At 44.1% G+C, this 24,825-nt stretch overlaps 3 protein-coding genes across 5 annotated transcripts in view; 1 reads left to right on the top strand and 2 right to left on the bottom strand.

The window, feature by feature from the left end:
• The window catches only part of SIAE (sialic acid acetylesterase), a 34,038-nt gene extending 31,393 nt beyond the window's left edge, over nucleotides 1–2,645 (top strand). For all 3 annotated transcript variants that reach the window (XM_036930080.2, XM_057491186.1, XM_036930081.2), the window contains one exon: nucleotides 601–2,645. In XM_036930080.2, coding sequence (XP_036785975.2) covers nucleotides 601–831 — 231 coding nt within the window. In that variant the 3' untranslated portion in view covers nucleotides 832–2,645. The remainder of the gene's footprint in view (nucleotides 1–600) is intronic.
• A 1,747-nt stretch (nucleotides 2,646–4,392) lies between these two features.
• On the bottom strand, nucleotides 4,393–13,413 carry TBRG1 (transforming growth factor beta regulator 1). Its single transcript, XM_036930084.2, has 9 exons — nucleotides 13,037–13,413; nucleotides 11,282–11,352; nucleotides 10,409–10,641; nucleotides 9,695–9,831; nucleotides 9,267–9,410; nucleotides 6,370–6,467; nucleotides 5,998–6,108; nucleotides 5,417–5,559; nucleotides 4,393–4,751 (listed from the first exon to the last, which is right to left on the bottom strand). Exons 1-9 carry the CDS (start codon nucleotides 13,184–13,186, stop codon nucleotides 4,606–4,608), a joined length of 1,233 nt encoding a protein of 410 aa, XP_036785979.1. The 5' UTR covers nucleotides 13,187–13,413; the 3' UTR covers nucleotides 4,393–4,605.
• Nucleotides 13,414–16,026: 2,613 nt separating this feature from the next.
• Nucleotides 16,027–23,054, bottom strand: PANX3 (pannexin 3). The gene is made up of 4 exons (XM_036930028.2): nucleotides 22,874–23,054; nucleotides 21,273–21,415; nucleotides 18,740–18,954; nucleotides 16,027–17,242 (listed from the first exon to the last, which is right to left on the bottom strand). The coding sequence occupies exons 1-4, from the start codon at nucleotides 23,052–23,054 to the stop codon at nucleotides 16,603–16,605; spliced, it is 1,179 nt and encodes a 392-aa protein (XP_036785923.2). The 3' UTR covers nucleotides 16,027–16,602.
• Nucleotides 23,055–24,825: the final 1,771 nt, after the last annotated feature.

The raw sequence follows: 24,825 nt of genomic DNA, 5'->3' as shown, positions 1-24,825 counted from the left end.
AATGCGTCCATAGTCAAACGATGCTCCTCTTGTGTCTCCCTCCCAGAGCAACCACCTGTGCTTCTGGGAAGGACCTGCAGCTTTGTAGGTCACCTAGTGAAAGGATCCTTGCTCCAGCTGGGGTCAGCTCAGCATTTAACCTCTGGATACTGGATGTTCCCTTCACTGGATGGCTTTTGCCTTGGGCAAGGCTTCTTATCCAGTGTTCCTCTGTGCGCCTCCATTCCTCAGCTCCTCTGGGGGTGACAAGGAGTAGGAGAGCAGCTGCATTGCTTCACTCAGCTCCTGCCTGCTGTGCGTGTGCAGGGAGGGATCCTAACGGAATGTGCAGGGGAGCCTTCTTTATCATTATGCTGGTCTCCCTCAGTAATTTAATGTTTTACTTATTTATCTATCACATGAACATTTATTATCAACCTGTGGCTGTGCTGATCAGACCCCACTTGGACTGAGGTTTGCTGTGGTTATTGTAGGAAATGGGTCCTTGGCTAAGAAGGGCTCCTTCTCTCCCTTCTAGTCCATCTGAAAGAGCAGTTCCCAGGCTCTTGGAACATTCTTCTAACTGGCCTAACCACTCTTACTTTATGCCTCTCTTATTAGGTCTCATGCTGCAGCGACCATGAGTGCAAGTGGCTTCCAGCTCCCATGAGCATTTCCTCCACTCAGACCCTGGCCCTGAATATCCGTTCTTGTCGTGGTGCTCTGGGTGCTGTTCGCTACGCCTGGACCACGTGGCCTTGTGAATACAAAGAGTGTCCCCTCTACCACCCCAGCAGCACCCTGCCGGCACCTCCCTTCACTGCTCTCACTACAAACCGCATCCCTGGTTAGCACAGCAAGTTGCTAAGTGACTTAGTTGCAGTATGATCAGATTTTAAGACACAAGAGTGGATCCTTTAGCTTTGGGCATTTAGGAGTTTAACCTCTGTGACAACTATTGCTTTTAAAGTAAATTAACAGAAAAGCCTCATTGGACAGCTCCCAGGAACATTTGGCTGTTTCTATATTCTGATGGGCCAGGGCTGGTGGGCAAACAGCATACTTGCCTTTTGTCCCCTAGTTAGTCCAGGTGTCTGTATTGGACTAATTCCTAAGTACAAACTGAACCTCAGTGCCCTTCACTTCCCCTGTTGTCAGGAGTTCAATGTCTAACACTTTTGTCTCCTTATATCCAGAATTGTGGAGACTCAGGGTTGGAAGACATTTCAAGGTCATGTAGGTCAGATAATATTTATGTGTTCTTCACAAAATCTGACAAGTGGTTATTGAATCTCTGTATGAAGTCTCCGTTCTAGACTTCCCAAGTTTTTCCTTATGTGGAACTGAAATCTCTTCCACTATACAGCAGTGTTTCAGATGCCTGAACATAACTGTGTTCTTTCTAAGCCAGAAACAATTTTATTCCTTCAGTCTAAATTATGATAATATGAATGGGAAAACAAACCCGACCCTGTGGAGGGTGTGGGGAGGGGCTAAGCTGCCCTAAGGAAGGGAGAGGCAGTGGCCCAGGAGGGGGCCACAGGCTTGGGAAAACGTCAGTAGAGGTCACTGAGAGGCAATGGGGTAGAGTTAAATGTAAGTCTCAGGCTCCTTAAAGATAAGAGATTTAAATATAAAAAGGATAATCCAGATGGAAGGAAAAAGTGAGGCTGAAAGCAAAGCTACATGATAAGCATCTAGAAAAATAATCCAGATGGGACTGTGTGAAAGAGGACTTTTGTGTGTACTGTTAAGATCAATGCCGTTGGCTGATTAAAAACAGCTAACACCACTTGATAACTGTGCTATCTATTATAGCAGTTGGAAATAAAAGTATAATCATTAGTGATATGTATACATTTACATCCAGTCAAAACTGGGTTAGGAACAGGCTTCTGAATTATTATTGGAAGCATGAGAAAGGAGTACAACAGATCTCTGAGCAGCTCCCATCCCGTGATGTGAAACGACTACCAAAGCTCTACGCACCACTCTGTCCCTGCTGCCCCGAGTCCTGGTGCGGCTGTCGACAGCATGGAGAACTGTCAGTGCCAGGATTTTGTTTAGCAAAACACTACAACTATGTGCAAGGAGCTTTGGTTCATCTGAGGACTTCCTAGTGTACAATTAACTCTTAACACCCATGCTTTGACCTCTTATGCACCTGATCTAATGGGAACTACGAACCTAGTACGAGACAGACTCCTGAAAAAACTAATTCTACCTGTGCCCCTCCCTCCCCCACTGCACTTACACCCACGGGCCGGTCTAACTTGGAGGCAGTGAGGGAAGCCAGGTTCCCTTCACCCCACCAGGAACCAAATGTGCACGGGGTGAAAAATGAGGTTTAGGTAGTGGAGATATTGATGAAAAGTCATGTGGAAGTTAATTTATTTTTAATGGTTGAATGATTTAAAACATTCTGTGGGAATTCAGTTTATTTCCCATATGAAAGTAACTATATTGTTTGAAAAATGAAATTCATAATTCTTATAGATTTGGACACTAACAATAAGTATAAACAAACAAAAATCACCCCCAAATTCATTGTTTGGAAACAGTATTTTGGTGAACATTGACTTGTTTGCATTATATTTTAGACATTACATGCTATATTATTTTGTAATGTTTTTGACTTATTCTAGTAAAATTAATTTTCCCATGTAAGTTGAATATAGTTAGTGTTTCAATCTGTGGGAGCCCCACACCTTATTTAACCAATATCCCATTAGTGGACATATAGGTTTTTTTCCTGATTTTTCACTAGTAAACTGTGATAAATATTGCATGTGAACATCATATCACACTTCTTTAGGGTCCTTAATGTAGACTAACAGATTTAAGGAAAAAACATTTACCAATTCTGATACCTATAGCTTAACCTTCTCAGAGGATTCAACAGCTTACATTTCCACCAACGTATATCCCATTTCTCCCTCATTCTCACTGACACTGTGTATATCCAAATTAAAAAAAATCTTTAAATAGCCAGTAGATGAAAAGGTATTTTAAGTATACTAGGGCAGTGTTTTTCAAGTTTTTAAAACAATGATCCATAGTAAAAACATTTTATGACATTCCATGCATCCCCGTATATGTGTATGCATGTGAGGTATTTATATACATACATACCTATACACTACAGTTGAAACAAAAGTTTCAATTTTCAACATGCAATGCATTCAAATGTTCTAATTGTTTTAATTTTAAAAGATGCAAGTCTTAATTCCTAAGTTTAAGAACAACGGATGGGTTGAGATTTGTAGTCGGCAAAACACTGCTCTAGCAAAGCTACAAAGTGAATACTCATTAAACAGTGCACTAAATTTCTTTTAATGTCTTCTTTAAAATTAGGCCTCTCTCATTTTACTCAGACTGTAATAGAATGGAAAGATATTTGCTGTATGATAAAAGCAGCATATATCAATCCTGTGTAAATACAAATATGTTCAGGCAACTTATGCAGAGAAAGACAAAAACATTAAAACTAACAACTTTGATAATCCCCTTTTAATTCCTGATTTGCTATTATCCAAATTTTATGAATTTATTTTTGTATTGCAAAAGCTATATAAACTTATAAAAAGACTGCAATTGTCATAAAATCAATACTACTCCCTCTAGTGTCTGATCCACAGAGCGGCCAGTGGTGCGCTTAAAGGGCCCGGCCAGATTTCTCCTCATCCCGTCTGTGATGGCCCCGGTTAGCAGTTACGAGCTGGGCACAGTAACAACCCCGTTCTCACCAGCCCTTCCCCCCGATTCTTGAATCCTGGGTCCTCTTGCTCCGCTCCGTTCCTGCCAGCCCTGGCACCTGGCCGGGAGGGCAGTGAGGGCATCCCGTAGGGCAGGGGGGGTGGTACTGGTCTGGATTAGGTGATGTGATACACCTCCACCTTCATGCCATAAGCAGGGTCCAAATATTTCAGTTGCACAGCATATGGAGATCTGTTGTTCCACGGTTAAAGAAATGATGGGTGCGTCTTAGGGAGGGTGGGAGCCAATCCCCAATCATGTTCTATCTACATTTGTTTTACTATGTCATCTCAATGTATTTAGCTAAAAGCACATTCTCCCACAGGAACCACAAAGGTTAATAAGGAACCAAGAAGGGCTAAAGAGGACTTCTGGATTTCCTATGAGTGGTCTTGGCCTAAACCCTCCAGCGAGGGGATTAGCAGGATCTGGGTCTGAGGATGCTTCAGGGAAGTAAAGCAGCAGCTTTGGTTTCAGGGGCTGGGACTTCACATTCCGTGAAATAGGATCAGAATCAAGGGTAGACGGTTGTCAGAATCTTACTATGTCCCTTGTGAGTCAGCAGCCATCTCCTTCGTTTATAAAAAACTTAAACTTAAGTTTACTCTGCCTCAGGCAGAGCTAAATGAAAAAGATACTCTGATTACAAGATGAAAATCAGCAGAATTGTCAAGAGAACTTTATTACTAAAAATAAAACAGCTGAAGTTTTTCCCAGGGAAAACTGTCACCATGGGAACCTCCATAACAAAATGTGTTAATTAATTTTCTTCTTCACTCTTTAACTGCTGCCTTCTTCCATATATTCTAAGTTTTTAGCTTAAGTTAAAAAATTCATTATGATGAAAACGATGTGCTGACCCCTTCTTGTTCATTCTGAAGACTGAGTTGGGCTACACTGTGACGGAGAGCTCAGGTGCCGTAGGTGAGAACCTACCAAGGGTGTGTGCGTCAAGAACATGGGCGGGTACGAAGACACAAAGGCTGCCGGCTGAAGCTCTGGGAGATCCAAAGATCCTGGAGAAAAAACTTAAGTTCCACTCTTGCCTGGGAATCTCAGGAAACTGATCAGGCATATATATGGCCTTTCAATTCCTTAACACCCTTGCATCTGTCAGTCCAATTTTGCCTTTGTTTGGTAAGACAGGACAGATACTTACCTTTACAATGAAGAAATCTGTGGCTGAAGCAGATTAAGTAACTTGCCTAACGTTATACAGGATATTCAGAAAGACTAAGAATTTTAATTCTATTTTCTTATTTCTAGTCTGGAGTTCTCCTATATGACCCAATTCCAGATTCCCTGCCGCTCCACTCATGTGTGAGGGAATCCATGGAACACAGGCAGGACAGAGGCCATAATCTCATTTGAAATTTTAAGTCCTACACAGGAAACCTGCCCCTGGAGTCCTGCTTAGGTCTTACTTATGTTACAAAATGAGAAAGCCTAGTTTCCCAGTGGGCCCTGCCTTACCGGGATGGCAGCCTCTCTGTGACTTCTGCAAGGACTGCCAGGGAGCTATGCAGGGCAGTAGAGCCTCCCGACTCAGGACTCCCCACACTGGGGCAGTTACAGCTTGTATCACTGCCCAGATATTTGGGGTACTCAGCTATGAATGAAGAGGGGAGGTGAGTGTACAAATGGCCAATTTTCAAAACAGAAAGATAAAATTAAGAGATACCATGTGGAACGGGATCATTATGATCTTCATCAAAGGTTTGTCTCTGAAAGGCTTCAAAACTTATAGCTCCATCGTTCTCCGGCAGTCCCTGGGGTAGCTGCCCATCTCCAGGTTTGCACACATCAAATCTCACCCACTGGTAACTGTAGGTTCAAAGGGAATCGTTATTGAGAGCTGTCTGTTAGCCACGAACCATTCTCACTTCCAAAGGGATCAGGTATTTTTTTCTGTAGATCTCTTCCGTATAAAGCTACAGAACATATTAACTAACAAAAAGGCTAAAAAGATAGAAAGGCATTTTAGGTGACACATTATTCTGCGGGACTTCCCAACCAGTTGGTTGTCACACGGTGCACACAGAAAATGACAATAATTAGAGTACAGTGGGGTCCTGGCTTCTGCTTACCTGTCAGGAGGGCTAAGAGGACCAATACTGGGCGCACTGGTTGAGGACCCAGCATGCCTTACACACAGAAGCAGCTCAGTAAGTCTGAATGAGCAAAGCAGTAACTGATGGTTGAGGTCCCTGGCCCACCAATCATGGTCCTTCTCTCTGGCACCATGGATTTGACCACACTTACTTGACACATTTTCGAGCTCCTGGACAACTCTGGATCAGGTTGTGGATGGCTGGATGAGAAAACCCAAAGAAATCAGCTCCAGATGGAAGGAGGTTGGGCATTTGTTTTCCCCTAAATAGGAGAAGTAGCGTTTTAGTTTGAGAGTTTAAAAAGGAAGAGAGAATGAGTTTAGGAATGGAATGTGGCTATGAACACAGAGAATAAGCTTTCTTGACTTGGATACACTGGAGACTCTAGCTGCCAAGACATCCAAAGGATGCAGGATTACTGTCTATAAAACGAGGGATCTCCATTCACTAAAAGCAACAGAACAGATCTCGCTGTACCAGAAGTGACCTTTTTAGACTGTTCTCAACCTGTTGATGAACTTACATAGTAGCACTTATGGTCTTGAGCAGTTCTGCATGACAGGCGTCTACGGAGGAGCTCACAATGGTATTCTCGGGGTCATCCTCAGGAACAATTTCAAACTGAGAAGGATAAAGAAGCAATCAGATCAATCTTTGAGGAGGAGGTAGTGGAGAGAAAGTCACACACTCCTGTAACTACTTCACTCTGAAACGTGAAGCTGCCTTGAAGCACACTAGGAAGGGGGAACAACTTCCTAGAGTCCTGTTAAGAATCCAAACAAATCCAAGAAAACAAAGTCCTCTGACTATTTCAATTCTGTATACCTTGCTGGATTCTTCTTCAGAGGACAACAATTATTTGCATTATTACACACCTTTCCAGACCCTTTCCTATCCACTTACATCTGTAAGTACAAATACAAATGTCATTTTAAAAACAAATGAGATCACCATGTAATTTTAGGTTCACTTTATATACCTAGGAGAACAAGCCATTGTGCCTGCAAACCGTTATTTCACTTCATTTTGTTTTTGAATTGCGAAGTATCTTGAATATCTATAAAAATAAATTGTAATACTGAGGAATTTTTGCAAAGTATTTTTGTAATAAACATTAAATGGTCAATTCCATGACCAGTTTTCTAGAAAGTTTAGTGAATATTTGCAAGTAAAAATATTTCTGTAACAAGTTCTATTTAGCAATTAAATTCCTTAGCTAGTTTTCTATAAGTTCAGTTAAACAGTTTCCAGTTTTTCAATGTTTAACCGAATTATTCCAAACAGGTTTCATATGTATTTTTTTTTTAACAGTAATGTGCATTATTCATCTTTTTAAAAATTTTATACTGAGTCCAGTTTTTATCACTGTTAGTTTTCTCTTGTGGTTTTTCTTTCTTTTGATTCAGTTTTAGTGTGTCAAATTTTGGAGATCTTCTAATTTTGTCAATAATAATGTTGTGAGTAGTTTTACTCAGTGGTGGTTTTTTACTTCAACCAATGACGTGTGCTCCAAGTTTAAGATATTGACAGTTTGCATTTATTTCTCAGCTAATTCATGAAAAAACTGAGTAATATTCATCAAATATTCCAGGGCTGCTCTGTTATTTGGTGTTGCTCAAGCCAACTCCAATCTTCTATATTGTGGGCAGACCATCTTATTTGAGCAGAGCAATTAAGTGCCAAAATGTCTTATTTTGGGCTTGGAGATGTTTCCCTGTTAGAATGTATAAATCTAAATCATTTTTGTAACTGGTATATTATTACAAAGGTGGATATATCCTAATTTTTGGCCATTTTCCTATTGATAGGTATTTCAAATTTGCACATTTCTTTAGGAAATACTAGAATGCCTAGAAGTATTCTGGGTCAAAGGATACACGTTAGAATTATTGGTATTTCAACCAAGCTGCTGTGCAAAGACTACAAATCTCCACTCCTAACGCATAATTGTTTTTCCTACACCTTGGCCAACACTGGATATTATCAATCTCTCTGATGTACGCCTATGAGCAAAGTAAGATCTTTTTTTTTTGCATTTCCCTAGTTACTAGAGAGATCCACTCTTAGCCATCTGCACTGTTTCTGTGAAATGCCAGTTTTATATGATTTATTTCTTAGACCACAGGAGCACTTTATCTAGGTATTAATCCACTGTTGGATATTTCCTTCCTGTTTGTTGTTTGAATTTTACTTTGATTACAGTACCTTTTGCCATTCGGAAGTGTTTAAATTTTTACTAGTCAAATTTGTTAACTACTCCCCTTTAAAACATCTACATTTCATGTCTTAGTATAGAAAACCTTTTCACCTCACTCTAAGATTAAAAATATTCTTCTATATTTTAACATATTTATATTATAGACAAATGGATGAAATAGACCATCTGGACACATATTCAAGCATTGTATATGTTTAGTATATACTAAGGTCACTTGATGTTATTTGGAAAAAAAATTTTTTAAACTCACATTGTACTTGAAGATAATGTCTACATGGTAAGTTAATGAGACAAAAAAAGAAAATTGAAAACCCCACAAACTCTTCTTTTTCAAAAATACCTTGGCTATTTGTCTTTAAGGAAACTAATAATCAGTTTGTCAGTTTCCATTAAAATTCTTTAGGATTTTGGTTAGATTTGCATTGAATTTAATAGATTTGTTAAAAATACTGGCACACTGCTTCAATATTGAGTGCGTCTATTGGAGCCCTTTCTAAAGAGACCTGGTACATGCCAAGGTCGTGTGAACCCTCAGACATGTCTAACAGTGCTCTGATCAAGACGGGAGCTGTAACCAAGGTTCCTCACCTTGCTTCTACCTCCTTCCACCCAATTTTCTAGCCATCTGTAACATCATCAGACAGTGAAGACTGAAGTCTGAAAAAGGTCTATTTTTTTCCCAGTGATCAGACATGATAATTGGAGAAAATGGACTGCCCTGCATCATAGCACTGAGAAAGATGAACAGAGGTATTTAATAAGACTGGGATTCAGGTCTCCCAGGTCCTTAAAAGTATGTGCAGTCAGAAACGAATATGCAGTTTCCTTGCTACCTCCATTTTTGTCCTACTTGAAGCGGCAGTTTCCAGCTAATCTTCCCCCGTATACAGGCCTGCACTTCACAAATAAGCAGGCTTGCTCAGGCCTCACAGCCTCCGTACTGACAGTAGCAGCAGCATGTTTCAAGGGAAAGGGTGTGAGTATAAGCATCACACATGGATCCATACCCCAGCTCAATCAGTTGGTAACAGAAGTGTGACTTAAGGCCAATCACTTTCCTGCATTTCAAAGTTACCCAAAAGGTGATTACACAGTATCTGCTCTAAGTGTCAGAATAAGCAATACATATTTAGTAACCGTCAGAGAATGTTCTCCCCCACACCCCCAAAAGAGAGAAGCATAGTATTTGTTAGAGTGGGTACCTGAGGATGCAGACCACCATCCTTGATCTGACAGGTATACAGACTCTTCTGGCTTGGGCACGTCATGCTGGCATACAGCCGAGTACTGCAGTAGCCCACAGGGTAGATGGCACTTGCATCATGGAAGCCAGGACGGTCGGTGATCTACAAAGAAAGACTTCCTCAATCTATGACTGAGGTCACTGAGAATTTAGCAGCCCAGTGTACTGTGGTGGCCGTTAGAACCACTCTGGGGCTGCAAAGAGGAACTCAACTCATGGATAGAGTGTAGGCTGCATAGCCGACAAAACTGACCTGGTTTCCCAGGGACTGGAGATTGTCTGGGGTTGGTGTGGATCAGCAAGAGGCTGCTGCTAATGGGTACAGGGAGGCTCAACCCCATCCCGTATTTCTGCTTCTCCTCTCTGTACATCGCTGGTCTCACTCACCTCCCCCAGGCTATATACTGTTAGACCCCCCAGTCCGATGGGGAACACAGGCCGTCCTGAGGGATCCAGGGCAATGGGCTGAACCAGCTTGCGAGCACCTCCCTCCATTTTCTTTTTCTTGGATGTTTTCTTCAGAACTGAAACGCAAATCTGGGGTCACCCACTTTAGGCCCCTCCCAATGCTGAGGGGAAGGGAACAATTTACATGTGAAAGCTGAGAGTGATAAGCCATCCTAGCTCTACACACTCACTGAAGGGGCACGTGGGACTTTCCCCCAGAGTCCTGAGCAGCCTTCTAACCCTCCCATCTAGCAGTAACCAATTTTAATACTAGTGTTTTGGACATGAAAGCCTTATACTTTATAAGGCCTCTTACTTCACTTAAAAGATCAGCAAATTCCCAAGCCATCCATGTGCTCAAAAGGCCCCCCGCCCATTCCGCTGCCTCTAGGAAAGACTGAACTGAAGGGAACCCAGGGTTGGGGAGTGGGAAAAGGCGGAGGCCTCCTTTGCACTTAACCAAGTCTAACTGGAATTCCCCCACCCAAAGTGGCCCTAATACAAGGGCTTTTCAAGAGCTATTAGGGCTGCCCAAGGAGTAGGTGACAGTTTGAGTGTATCTGTGGCCATGTGTATCCGTCCGTTAGTACCAGATCTTTGTCATTAGTGACTGTGCCAGCCACTGGGGCAACTGATACCCCCTCAACAAGATACCTTCCAGTTTGTTGTTCTCTTTGCCTTTTTCTTTTTTCTCCTTCTTGGATTTCTTCCCAAATGGTTCCTCAGCCCCAGTGCTGGGCCCAGAAGTGGGCCCAGCTCCCTGTACAGTTCCCACAGAACTGGCCACACCGTAAGTCAGGGGCAAAGTGGAGCTGTGGGAAGGCGCTGCAGCCTGTACTTCCCCTTCAGTTAGAGCCTGAAGCTGGAGGAGCTTCTTTAGCAAGTACCTGAGGTTGGGAAGGAAAGGGAGCAGAGGTATGAACTTCTATTTTATCTCAATTCAATGTTTTACTCAAGTGCAGGATAAAGCTAGAATATACAAAGATTATTACACTCACAAAAATAAGGTGCTTAATTGGACCCTGGGAATAATGAAGCTTCAGAGGATTAAACCTCCACAAGCCAAAGAGGAGGATTGTAGCTTGTCTCTTTTATATCTGGAGGGTTCCTCTACCTTGATATTGGAAGGTGTTAGGCTTCTGAAGGGCACAGACCATGATTGTATATATACCTACTGTGCTCTGCACAGAGTATTACATCCCGAATAAATATTTGTAGAAGGAGAGACATTCTACAACCCTTTTTCATCCCTAGTCTGTTATTCCATGGCTTTTATAATTGGGGAGTGATAATAATAACTTATTAGATGTGGCAAGAAAGATGAATAGTGTTGCTGTTTTGTCACCGCGGTCCAACACACTTGGGTAAACAGGAGCCAGTATCAGAGGTGGTGAGCTTCTCCTCACTCGGTCAGTAGCCCATGGGCTGTATAATGCACAAAAATTCCACTGGAGAAGAATCCCCAGAGCGATAAGACCAAATCACTCACTAAAATGTGGTTCTGAACACAAAATGAAGCCAGCTCACCGTCTTTCTTCTTTTGCTTTAATAAATTTTTCCTCAAGACGAGCAATTTCATCACAAATAGCAGCATTTTCCTTTAAGAAAAATTTTGAATAGAATCACATAAAAAAATAAAAGATCAAAGTATTATAGAGGGAAGAGGAGCTACATTTCAAACCAAAGAAGACTGTGTTGCTGGATGAGAAGGTAGAGCTAGTGTACCATATAGACAAACTATAAAAAAAACAGTAGACAAGGGTGGAGGCAAGTTCTACTATGGGTGCTGTCATTAATTTATGGAAACTGGGGTACTTTTAACTGCAAAGGGGGTGCTATTAAGGATTATGCCAGAACAATATGGTAAACTTGGGCTGTCCTAGGCAAACCAGGCCATAGCCACCCTAATTCACGTAGCCTCTGGCAGATAAATGGGTAAACTGCTTAAATCCATAGATGCTTAAATTTAATCCTTATCAATATAACAAATATCCATTTCTAAGCACCCTGACTCCCGTGGCACTGACAAAGCTAACCTAACCCAAAGCATTCCACACAATAAAAAGTATCCGTGTAGTTTTCTTAAAAACAAAAACTGGATGGAGCAAACTCAACCCTAGTATGCAAAATTCTTAACTTCATAATCTACTTATGTGTATTCAAGCATCATTGTTCTTTATGGATGACTCTATTTCCCAAACATCAGCCCCGGTGGGAATGCTCTAATCCAGATGTTCCATTGGTGGGACCTCAAACTCTGAATATTCAAAACAATATCCCTTTTCTTCATGTACCTGATGGACCCAGCATCCTTCTAATAACATAGGTTCCAAGCATTAGGAGCCTTTGCCACGTAGAGATCAAAAGAACGTTAACAGTTATTTATATACCAAGTTCTCTTACTTCTACTTCTCTTCAGTGCACATAGCAAGTGCTAAATAAACGTTTTTTGGAATTTACGTTTTAATTTCCAAACCTTTCCTTATGCTTCCAAAAAAGTTGAGAGATGTTCAAGCTCTTGGTAGAAAGAGGAGGTAAAGTGGAGGAGATTCAGACGTGGGTGGACATCTGAGGACTCCCCTCCCATCCGCAAGCACTGGAGCAAGCTTGAGCAAGCCAGAATATTGTAACAGAAAGTTGTGGCAGGCAAACCAGTTCATTCACTCAATAAATCCAGTGCCTCTACAATTAAAGGATGGCAGAAACACTAGGGAGACTCAAATGAGGTCAGCAGGTGGTAAATTATTCAAAGCTTCACGTGCCTATTTAGGGAAGGAGTCAGTTATGGGTACACGAAGTGCTTGGGAAACAGGCTGTTTAGTTAAAGTAATAAAGAAACCAGACTCAAGAAATATAAGCTGGAGGCAGGGCTCTGACATAGTGCCCTCGGGCAAATTCTCTTTCTGGGCCTCACTGTGGTCATTTAAAAAATAGTGCCTCATTCTCAGGGTTCTCTGGAGAATCAACTATTTTCCAAGAGCTCTGCGGTGGTAAAGATAACGACTAAAACTTCCTGGCACATCTTCCAAGTACCAAGCACTTTACTTTCCCCATCTAATCTTCACACCTCTGCAAGGATGTTAGTAGTTTTCATGCACATAAGTAAATAGTTACAGAAATTACCTAATTAGTCCAAGGACACAAGGCTAACTAGAAGTAACGTATGCTGCAAAAGCTAACTCTGTTTATTACTTCTGTCATTCTGGGAAGGGGTACAGTTTGGGGAAAGCTTTCGCGAATTAGGAGTCTCGAGACGGAGAAGGGCTGAGCGGTCGGACTCACAAACACCGTGGCTTTGGCCGCTTTGCGCAGCCGCAGGTACTTGAGCCGGTACTTCTCGTTCTGGCTCTTCTTCGGGAGCTTTTTCATCCTGGCCCTGCTGGACTGCGGCGGGGCCCGCGGCGAGGAGGCCAGGCCGCTCAGCAGGCTCATGGTGCGGCCCCGCTACGGGGGCTCAAGGGCGCGGCCGGCATCAGTTCCCGGGCCTGGCAGCAGGCGGGGGCGCGGCTTCGTGTTGTCTGGGCCGGCGGAACCGGGCCTCTAGGAATCCATCTTTCCAGAACGTTCCCAAAGCGGACAGCGGGGTCACATACCCCCACAACGGAGCACCGGCATCGGGGACGCCCGGCACTTCCGCGTCTGCCTCGGAAGTAAGTCCTTCCCGGAAGTTACGTAAGGATGGCGGCAACATGTAACTTCCGGGGGCGTTTGGTTTGGGTGGCTGTGGCGGGGCGGCGGGCCGGGAGAAGGTGGGTGTGGGCGATGGGCGGTGGTAGGGTCGGCGGTAGAAACCGGCCTCAGTCGTCCGCGTCCGTGCTTTTAGCTGGGTATTCTTGCCCAGCTAAGGCACGAACAGCAAAAATCTTCCCAATGCCAATCTCATACCCGTTCTCTGCAGCCCACTGAGGCTCAGCCCAGGTTCACACTTGAGACCGCTCTTCCCGGACTCTGGGACGGGCTTGCCCGCGAGTGCTGGGACTGCCTGCCGCTCTCCTTTAGGAAGCTCACATATTTCTCTAGAGTCTGTTAGTGCTGTTTTTAGTAGGATCTGGGATTATGCTGCTGAATAGAAAAAAGGCCCCTGCCTCTCAGGTTAGAATCTAGTAGGGAAGATAGAAGGTTTAACAAGCAGTTTTAATAACATGCTAGTCCTAAGTAGGCAGTGGTAAATGTTTGCTTAGTGAAACCCCAAGTAAGTTTCTATACCTATACCTCTAACTTTATAATCTAGGTCTATCTAAAATCATCAAGTAAGGAGGATAGACAATTGTTTAGAATTATTGGTAAACGTGCCAGTCTGGAAGGTGAGAGGCTTATATTTATTCTTCAGTAATGCCATGACTAGCTGAGCAAGCCTCTGGGTCACAGGTTTTTCCTCTCAAAATTGAATATACTCTTTGGAATAATGCGGGTGAATGAGAGTTCTTAACTGTAAGGTGCACTACTGATAGAATTACTGTTATGTATTCAAAACTTACACTTCTAGAATTGCATATGGAAATTAAGGGAAATACATATTTAGGTAAAACTTTAAGTTGATTGAATTAGTGGAGAAAAATTAATGCTGATACTGTATAAATAACTTACAATCTGAGTTCAAAAAAGGGTTTAGAATTGATGACCCAGGTACTTCATTTCTGAAATTGTAAAAATAGTGACAAGGTCTTGACAAAATGGTGTTAACACAGAAGTTTTGTGAAAGTTCTTTTATGTCTATATCATAAGGTGTCCTTGTTGGACCTGGTTGGGTTTTAATAGAGCACCTTCTCATGTTCGTGGGCTTTCACAAACATACTCTAGGCAGCCTGACAGATTCATTTTTGGAAACTACCAGAGGTATTTCCAGCCTAAAAATTATCCACACTCATGCCTTTGATAATATAGATTGGCACTTTACCTTGGAACTTGAGAAGAGCGAGATCTGAGTGACTGGAAGAGATTTTAAAAAAAAACTTAGTTGCTAACTGCCTTATTTATTTGCTGTCCTGCTGTATTTTGTCCTTGCAGGCTTCGTGTCTGACTTTATTTTCATTATTCCTCTTCATGCACACATATCATGCAGAGTGGAAGGGAACGTGCTATCACTACCTTAGTTTGTAAACTGCTCTGGCCAATGGATTCCAGTGGAATTTGCATTAAAATGTTTATTGTTTCTTCTTCATTAAAAACATTTCCTTACAATTTATGAAACATTTCATGCAAATTTAAATTCAGAAAACACAGTACAAAGCAGATTTAGAAAATCTGTAATGCTGCCATACGGAGTGATTATGTTTAGTATATTTAATGCATTTTTTACTAGAAGAATACTTAGTATATACCTTTTCATTGAGAATATTTAATTATGATACTACCTTTAGGAAACTTAAGAGGAAAAGATAAGCAAGTAAACGGGCAGTATTAACACAACAGTTTTCTCTCAGAGGTAGGTATGGATGATCCGGTAGCACCTGATTAAGGAATCTGGGAGGTGACAGGGAAAGCTTCTTGAAGGAAATGTGCCTGGGCAGATTGAAAAAGACTGGTGGTGGGCACAGGGAAGAGCAGAGGAGGGCATTTGGGGTAGCAGGGACAGCATATTCAAAGGCACAGCATCATGAGACCCTTGGGAACTGCAAGTAGTTGATGAGAGTGAAAGATGTATGTGGAGAGAGTCTAGAGGAGAGATTGAAGAGGTAAGGCAGGATTTGGGTTGGGAAGGGTCTTGTGTACCAATTCAAGAGTTAGACTTTCCCCCAGTGACAATAGGAAGCCACAGATGAATAATGACATATCAACTGCTTGTTTTAGGTACACTTCTCTGAATTTGTCAAGAGCAACATAATTTTTCCACTTAACCTGCATGGAGAAGGGTCTAAATGGCCTATGTAAAAATTATCTCTGCATAGACAATATGCAGCTCTAAAAAGAAATACCAAATGAGAGCATGGTCTTGTGGACTGGGCATGGCCTTTGGACTCAGATCAAGGTTCCATTGAATCCAGGCATGGAAATGGAAGTCAGAAGCTAAAATGGGATGATGAGTCAGGGAAGTCAGAGAAGGGGCTCAACAGCACACAACTGTCTTTCCTGTTTGGTTCTAAGAGGTTGCTATTCAGTGACTGGCTGTCAGTGGAGATGTGGCATCCCCCTGGGGTATTAAAAGCATACCTGGTTCCATTGAGAGTTATGAAGGAGTCTGCAGCTGGTGAAGTGAGCCCCTGGTGTGTCTGCACATCTTAAGACTCCTTCCATACCTGAGGCATGGCCCTGGCCTTCCTCAGTGCTGTCCTCAGCCCCAAAGGCAGATTACAAGTTCCTGCCATCAGTACCTCCTGGCCTACTTTGCAGGCCACAGAGGACCTGACAAGGTTGATGACTTCCACAAAGCTAGCTGGGCAAATTCTTGTGGTTTCAGGTAACAGCAGAGTGTTTCCAGGATTTTTACATTTTTATTCTCTTAGCAGATTGCCCCACTTGATCTCTGGGGTAATGTGAGTGTACATCCTACAAGGGCCATGAAGTAAATACAGTGAGAAGAATCTGCCTCCATAAATAGCTTTTAGAACCTTCTTTCCTTGTAGGGTGTCTAGACTTTAATTTTAATTTTAGTTTTTTTTTCTCCTGTCCTCATAAATGCACTAGGCCTAATTTTTTAGTTCTTTGACTCTTCAGTGTCAACTTTCAGATTTGTTTTTGTGTGTGGTTAATACGTTCTTGCTTGAGGAAAACATGATTCAGGATGCCTGATTCAGCTGAATCCAAGCGTAGCATTTCTAAAGTGGGTATTTTTGTCTATTTTATGAGGCTTGTAAAAAAGGAGAGAAATTTTCAATTTCCATAAAATTTCTTGCTCCATGGTTTCTTGACTATGGGTTTTCATCACATACCCGGTGGCCGAGATGTTTAGGTTTTGAGGGTTCTAAGCCAGCCAATAAAGTCATGAAATCGACCACGGTGTCAATGTTGTGCTTCTGGGTGGTTGTGTCCTTCAACACGCATAAGACACTCAACCAGCTAAAAGAGATGAGCTCAGAGATGTTGGCTCGGAGGAAAAGAAGGATCACATTGAGGTCATTGATGGGGCAGCCCAGCATCTTTCTGCTGAGGAGATCGAAAGCTGGGAGCATCTCATAGATGGACAGGAGTCGTTTGTCCCACCGACATAGCCGTGTGAGGTTGTATATTATGACTGGAACCAATATGGTGTATATGGCTACGCTGGAGATACTAACAATCTGGAAGACGGACAGGGAGGTCAGCCTGCACGTGATCAGATCAGGGATGTGGGTCTCATCACTTAGCAGCCCAGACTTGATGGAACAGCTGAATTCTTCTTGGAAGAAAACATCCAGGTGGAAGTGGCCAAGGTACAAGTAGGTGGCTGAGGTGAAGAGGAGCAAGAGGGAGTTTCTCAAGATGTAGGTAGCCACTAGTGAGTGTGAGCGCTGCTTACACGCCAGGTACCGCTCTAGCAAGGGGAATTCAAAGTATCGTTCTTTCCGAGCCCTGGGCAGGGGGAGAAAGGAGGCGAGGTTAGGAGGGAGCATTTGGAGCCATGTCCTGAGAGAGCCATGTGGGGACAACATGATCTGTGTATCTGACGTGGCATTCCTGGCTCACAGAAAAATCTGCCTTTCCTGAGCATAACTGCTCTTCTCCCTAAGAAGAGGTGTGTGAAGTTACCTTAATTCTCCAAGCAATGAGTGCACTGCGGTAAACCTAGTGAATGACCAACGAATAATAAAAAGTCCCCCTGTAGAAAGGCAGGCTACACCTCTAAGCTAAAGTAGAATCCTTAGGAAGCAGTAGGGTTATTAAATTAGCACTGGACTGGGAATCTAAATGATCCTTTCTGGTTCTTGGTCTATATTCTCTGTGTATGATTTTTAGGCCAATCCGTCCATTTTGTAAAAATAAATGTGCTAGCAAGGATTTGTTGAGAACTGTGGTGTTCAGGTACATGAAGCCAGTCTCTGAAGCAGTTTACGGTCTGCCTTGTGGGAAAGGGGCATGAAAGATATACAAATCAGAAATAAATGCTCAACTCACTTGATTTGTTGCCAAAGTGAAGGACACAAACCATGGTAGATATAGAAATTAGGAGAGAAATTGGGCTGGCATGTTCAGAAAACTTTACGGTGAATATTATCTTAGAGTTGGCCTTCGAAAGGGAGACAGGGTTCAGAAAGATAGGAGAGGAGCTTTTTCTCAGAGATAGAATATGTGCACAAATGTGAGACAGGATATGGTTTCAAATTTTAGCTCAACTCTTCTCTTGGTGGGGCCTACCCTGGCTGTCCTATTCAAAACTCCACAGAACTCCACAACCTTCCTGCTTTCCTGACCCCCCCTGACCCTGCTGTGCTTTTAAAAAAAATTCATGTCACTTAATTTCAGCCATGTAATTTGCTTATCTATTGTGCTTCATTGTTTTCCCTCAACAGAGTGTAAACCCTACATGAGAAGCTGTAACTTTGTCCCCTCTCCACCTGTGACCCCCCAACATACTCTCACGAATCCAGAGCAGCCAGGACAGTGCCTGGTACCCAGTGAGTGATGGGTGAGTGCTCACATGAGTGAATGACTGTTCGGAGACAAGGAGGACACTGCCTAGGGAGAGTGGAAGGCTCCTGCCTCTCTGTAGTTAGAAGTTTGAAAAAGTAGTCAGTGACAGTGTGTAGAAGGCCTTGGAAAAATATTTGGGAGAATTGGGGTATTTTTCTGTAGGCATGGGGGGAGCTAGTCAAGGTTCTGAGAAGGAGAGTGGTGTATGAAAGTGGGATTTTAGAGAGATTAGCCCCCCTGTGACCCATTGTGCTCATCTGTAAACTAGAAATCGGCTCCTTTCTCTTCTCCCTGGCAGAAATGATAGAAAGTTAATGAGATGATGTGTTAAGCACTTGGAGCTCTTGAGAAGGATGGTACAGAGTGTAAGTTTCCTCGGCAAGGATATCATTTTAATGCTCGACTGAGTCCTTCCGAAATGAATGGAAGACAACTCACTTCTCCAGCTCATCCCAGAAGACGTGGGGGTCCGAGCTCCTCTGTCGGATCTTCAGCACGTGCTGCACCAGGCGGATGGAGCGGTTATAGGACTTGTCCAGCTCGCTGATGATGAACAGCAGATCTGAGCTGAGGGCTGGCGCAGCCGCATACTGCCACAGCAGAGCCGGGAGGTACATGGCCACCGCCAGGGCCAGCAGGGAGTAGGGAAGGGCCTGTGGGGTGGGAGGAGGCTGAGGTGGGAGCCCAGGAGAGAAAGCACGGTGGGTCTCCATGCTCCCCAGTCCCGCTTTCCAGATCTGGGGTCTGGGCAGGCATGTCGGGCCCCAGGCAGCCAAGAGGAGAGAGAAGGGGAGGGTGAGAGGGGAGGAGAACAGGGAGGGGGAGAGAGGAGAGAGGAGAGGGAGAGGGAGAGGGCTGGGGGTTTCCTGTTCCCCACGTGTAGCTCGGGTAGCCCACTGGCCATCATGGCCAGCAGAGCCACGGTGTCTGGAGGGAGAGCGTCTTCGTTCTCAGCCTTCCCAGGTTCTTATCACCAGACATGCAGAGTGTGTTAGCTTTCAAAGGCCAGCCAGGGGTCCCCACATGCTGGCTTTTCCTAAGACCTTCCAGAGAGGAGGTCAAATCCCATTTCCTCACATAACCTTCCTGGGCTCTTGTGCGCTGTGGGCATTTCTCTTCTCTGGATTCTTAGTAGTGCCGAACTGTCAGAGCGCCGTCTTGGAATTCTCTGGGGCGATACCTGGTATGTGCGTGTGTAAGCTGACACCGAGGTCTGCACACGTCTTGTGTCCTCAACTACACTATTCGCTACCTGAGATAAGGGACTTTTCCTTACGTCTCCTCCTCATGTTTAGCACACCTGGTGGGTTGGGCCACTGTTTTGTCCACAGTAAAAACTCTACTTGTAAAGGCCTTTTAAAGCTACATTTGTGCCAGGTGCTTAACATGTAATTATTTCATTTATCTTCATAAGGATGCTATCAGATAGGTATCATTACTATCCATTTCAAAGACAAAGAATGTGAAGCATAAAAAGGTAAAGTAACCTGTGCGGGGTGATACATCTAGTGGGTAAGTCAGCCGGGCTGGGAGCTAGGCAGTCTGGTTTCGGAGCTTATTCCCTTAAGGACTCTGTGACATCAGCTTCTCCCAAAACAGGGACGCTTTTTACATTAGAGGAGAGTTTGAAGGAAAAGGGGAATGATGCATATTTGGTTGCATCCAGGTAGAGGAGAAAGGTGGTGTGCGTGTGTGTGTCTGAATTCAACAAGAGAGACAGGTCAGGAAGGGTATACTAGGCTTTGAGAGAAAATTAGAACCTTTTCACTTCTCTTAAAGAAATGACATTTCTTGAAAATACACTCTTTGCCCCCACAGATTCTGTTTCAGGAGGTTTGAAGTGGAGCAGGAGGATCTGGGTTTAAAGAGTCTCAGGCAGTCCTCATGATCAGATACTCTTTGCAGACTCTTTTCTGACAGTTGAATCCCCTCTGCAGTATCTTGAATTTGTTGCCATTTATTTCCTGCTTAAACACTTCCAGTGACAGAGACCTTATGAACCCTTTCCGGCAAGTCTCTGGTTTTGTCTGGGCCCTAGAACTGTGGCACTTTGAGGCCTTGTAAATTGTCGTAAACTAGAACATCTTATGAGTGACTTCTGATTAAACATAGGGAATTGGACGTGTGTATAACTTCTCTCCCACGTGAAACTGCACTGGAATGACAGTAACGGGATAAAAAGACATGATCCTACCAGGACAAGGAAAGCAGGAGATGAGCAGCAGCATTGTTGACAATGAGAAAGCAGTTGCGTGATGGAAGATAGCAGCCTGGGGACAGGCAGGGGACTGGGTCAGGGCCAGCAAGCTGTTTCATGCCGCGGAACCAGGAAGGCTCAGAAATTGAAGACACCTGCTACCTCTGAAAATGGGGGTGCAGGTGGTGCTGAAAGCAGGAATATCGACAAAACAGACCTGCAGATTCTTTCTCTAAGATAATGCACTTAGCAAGTGACTACCCTTTCCCTCCCCTTGCAGAAGGCTTGTGTTTTACTTTTTGGAAACATTAAACCAGAGAGATTCTGCCCTTGGACCTATTGAGGGCAGGGCAGCCATGGTGAGAACATGGAGGTGAGCTGAATAAATACTGAATGCTGTGACCCAAAGCTGGTTCCTAGAGGGTTGGCAGCTGAGCTTGATACCAACTCCACCCCTCTGCACAAATTAAGGATTGGATGATTCTTCTTGGGAAAACTGACCACCCAAAGAAAAGATTATAGATTTTGATAAGTTTTCCCAGTGAAATGGCCTAAAGCAATCACCTAAGCTTCTGGTCAACCAGCCTCACCCATAGGCACAAAGCTTCCAATCAGATAAAAACGGGGAACCAAAGATCACTAGACATTTGAAGAATGCCTGAAACATGAGACAAGAAGTCAGTGATTCAAAATGAAAAAGGAGGTGGGCAGTGGAGAGGCAAGGAGCATGTGACGATGCCATGAAGTGGCTTGGAGAGCCCCAGCCCACTTTACCTTGTGAGGCCACAGGGACTTCACTTTGTGCTCGCCAGCCTCGTCCTGTTCGTGGTGAGCCAGTGAGTCCCAGCAGGAGCTGTCCACATAGGCAGCCTGCTGGGCGCTGAAGTTGCTGGGGGAGAAGCAGCCGATGGGGGAACCTGGAGAAGGAGTGAGCTCTGAGGTGGCCCTGCGCTGGTGTGCGGGCCCGGGGTAGGTGTCCGGCTCATTCAGCTAAGAGCTTTCCTGGGGTTGCCTCCACGATTCTGCCAGTGTCTGTCTCTGGCAGGCAGTTTCTTTTACCCATGCCCCAGTTTCTGGGGTTGGCACTGCCATGTCACTGTTTGGCCCAGGCCTGCCAGTGTGCTGACTCGCCCTTGATGTCTGGGCCTTCTTTTCTCTCAGAGCACCCCCTGGACACCAGCAGTTGGGTAGTGGGGCTCCCCACACTCCTGCCATTTGGCACCAGAAGGCTTGCGCTTCGATGCTGATGTCTCCTTCCTAAGAAAGCTGGCATCTTCTAGGTTCTAAAACCTCAAGGATTAATTGCCTGAAGAGAAAGGGTGGGCAAGTGGTGCAGGAAGGGAAGTGGGCTTGGGAGAGAGTCTCTGGGGTTTTGTTTTCCTGTCATTCTCTAGAAAAAGGCAGGAATGGGAACCCATGGTTCTCCCCTTCTCGTGAGTGAATGAAGGGACAATGAGAAGCTGACACACCTCCTTGGGAAGTAGAGTAAGTGAATCACACAGCCAGGAAAGAAAGCCTGGAATCCCAATTCTCAGGAAGTCCATATTCTCTTTTACAGAAGTAGCACAGTTGCTGAGTTAATTCAGCACCTAGAACACCAGATAGGTGTATTTGCTAATGTTTGTGTGTGTGGCTGGAGTTTGTGGAGAAGGGATGGATTTATTCAGCACCTGTGATGTGACAGGCTCCCCCAGTCACTTAATATGTTCTCAAATCAGCAGCCCTGGAGGTGGGGAGTAGGAAGAAGTCTCCCAGAAGATAAGAGACTTGCCTAAAGCATGGCTGATTAAGACCTTTAGAGGCCCTAGGTCCTGAAAGATTATGGGGTCCCAATCTCTCTCCATATGAAAATCAAAACAGAAGTTTACTTATTGCAATGACATAAAGTATATGAATGCTGAAATTAAAACTACATAGAAGGGGATTGACAGGTATTATGATTAGTTTACATGGTGTGGGGGGTTCATGGGGAAGGCAATGTAGTACAGAGAAGACAAATAGTGACTCTTTGTCATCTTACTACACTAATGGACGGTGACTGCAATGGAATATGGGGGGACTCAATAATATGGGTGAATATAGTAACCGCATTGTTTTTCTTGTGAAACCATCATAAGAGTGTATATCAATGATACCTTAGTAAAAAATAATTAAAACTAAATACTTCTCATTGCAAAACTTTAGAAATGCCTTTCAAAAAATTTTGTGTCATGGATTTGCTGGTGCTCTAAACTCATGCATAATCAGCCTTTTGAGTAATGCCCAGGCCAACGTTATGAAACCTAGACAATGTGGGAGCTGTCTGACTTCAGAGCTCATGCAAAGAGTGAAGCAAAGTGGAATCTCTTATATGCTGGGTCTTGGGAGCCACTTACCGGAGGAGAACTCCTGAGCAAACGCCAAGGACATCAGCAGCAAGGGGAAGCCCACTGCTACGAACTTGAGCGTGCGGTCCAAGGGAAGCTCCAGGCGCAGTCCTTTGAGGCGGGGGCCCCTGCGGTCAGGCAGCAGGGCATCTGACAGCATGTACTCTGCAGCCGTGTGTGCGAGAGACATAGTGCTTCTGACCTTTTAGGTGCAGAAGAAGCCGAAAGGGTCCCAGGATAGTGGGGTGAGGAGATGGCCGCTTTAGGCAGCTCTTTGAGCAGACAGTGCCTGCACCCCAGCCTCGTGGATATCTGTGCTAAGAGCAGGCACCGCTTGTCTAAATAACCGGGCAGGCCCTGAGCCAGGCACCTGGTAATTAGAGGGAGGTATAGCTTAGTGGATCCTCGCTGGAGGAGGGTCGGGTGTCATCTGGGCCTGGTGCCAGGCTGCTCTCTTTGGATTGTTCCTGAGCAGAAAGAGTCCTGTGGCTTTATGCTGCCCTCTTATTAATAAAGTATTTTTGGTGGGGCAGTGGAGAGAAGGAGGGCTTCAGAGCCAGGCCCCCCCATGTAATTGGTGTGGAATTTGGGTGGAGATTGCTTAAATGTGTTGAGAACTCTCATTTTGTGGTTTGGGTGGGAACAGAGCCCCCAAGACTCAGCAAGGATCGCTATTCCTACACAGAATTCTTTGTTGCAATGATGATTTTTGCTTTGGGTCCAGGCTCTTTCCCAGAAATGACTGTTTTTGGTGTTAAGTTTCCTTCTCTGCCTCTGGTCTTCTTCCAAAATGTTTCTACCACCTACTTACCATTTCCATATACTTATAAAAATTTTAAAGCTCCCATCAGTTCTCTAGGAAGATGAGTGATGGGTGGCAGTGTTGAGTAGTAGAAAGAAAATGACCTTCTTTAGGGAAAAGTCTTCCCCTGGAAACCTGGTGGTACTCATTTTTTTTTTTTTTTAATCGAATGACTTCAGACAAGTCACTTTTGACTCAGTATTCTCATCTATCAAATGATATTATGTTGTAATCTTACAAGATTGTGGGGATTGATTCAGGGTATTTTATATGAAGGTGCTTTGTAAACTGAAAGTGCAGGGCAAATGTCAACTCTTACTTAAATTTGGTGGGGTTTGGGGGGTGTGGAAAAGCTGATACTAGGACATAGGGCACTCTTGTCTCTAGTACTGACTGTCCTTGGTGAGGAGGCCCTGACCTTGGCCTTCACACTGGTCCCCTCTGACCATGTCCTCACCAGCAAGGAGTCCACGGGGCTAAGGGCTTGTGCCCATTCAGATCCTATGCACCTGCTGTGCACCGCTCTTCTAGCACCTGGGGCATTAATTCCCTGCCCAGAAGTCCCCAGCCTGCTTTCTTGCCCAGATGGGGCTTTTCATCAGGTGCATTCCTCCAAGGGTAGATCATGCTGTTTGTGTGAACCCCTGGCCCTCATTGTGGAGGTTTAGATGGAATATGAAAGCCCAGAAGTACCCACACATGCAATTGCAAGGCTTATTGCAATGTGGAACTTAGCTGGGCTGGGAAGAAGGGGACTGGGCATCTGAGGGTTCTAAACACAAACTCCTGATCATTATGAAGGAGGGTGTGTGTGTGCGTCCATGTATGTCAGGGTAGGCAGATAGAACATACATATATTCTTTTAACAGGTTGTTAGCTTGATTTACAACTTTCAATTTTTTAGATATATGGTATGTGGACCTGTATTTGAACAGTTTTTCCTGGACTCCCAGATGTTTGAGCTGGGCCTGCCTCTCTCCCTATCCCCAGGCTAGAGGCCAGCTCTGATTCAGAGCTACCCTGGGTGTGCTAACGAGTGAATCAGGCCTGGGAGCAGGAGAAGCTGCTATTCCATCATCAGCCTCTCCACACGTCCATTTCTGTATCTTTTCATTATGTGTGTTTTGGCCAAATGTATATTATTGATTTGTATGTATGG

This window comes from Manis pentadactyla, chromosome 13, assembly GCF_030020395.1.
Source record: "Manis pentadactyla isolate mManPen7 chromosome 13, mManPen7.hap1, whole genome shotgun sequence".
NCBI classification, from domain to species: Eukaryota; Metazoa; Chordata; class Mammalia; order Pholidota; family Manidae; genus Manis; species Manis pentadactyla.
This window is presented reverse-complemented; position numbering and strand designations above follow the sequence as displayed.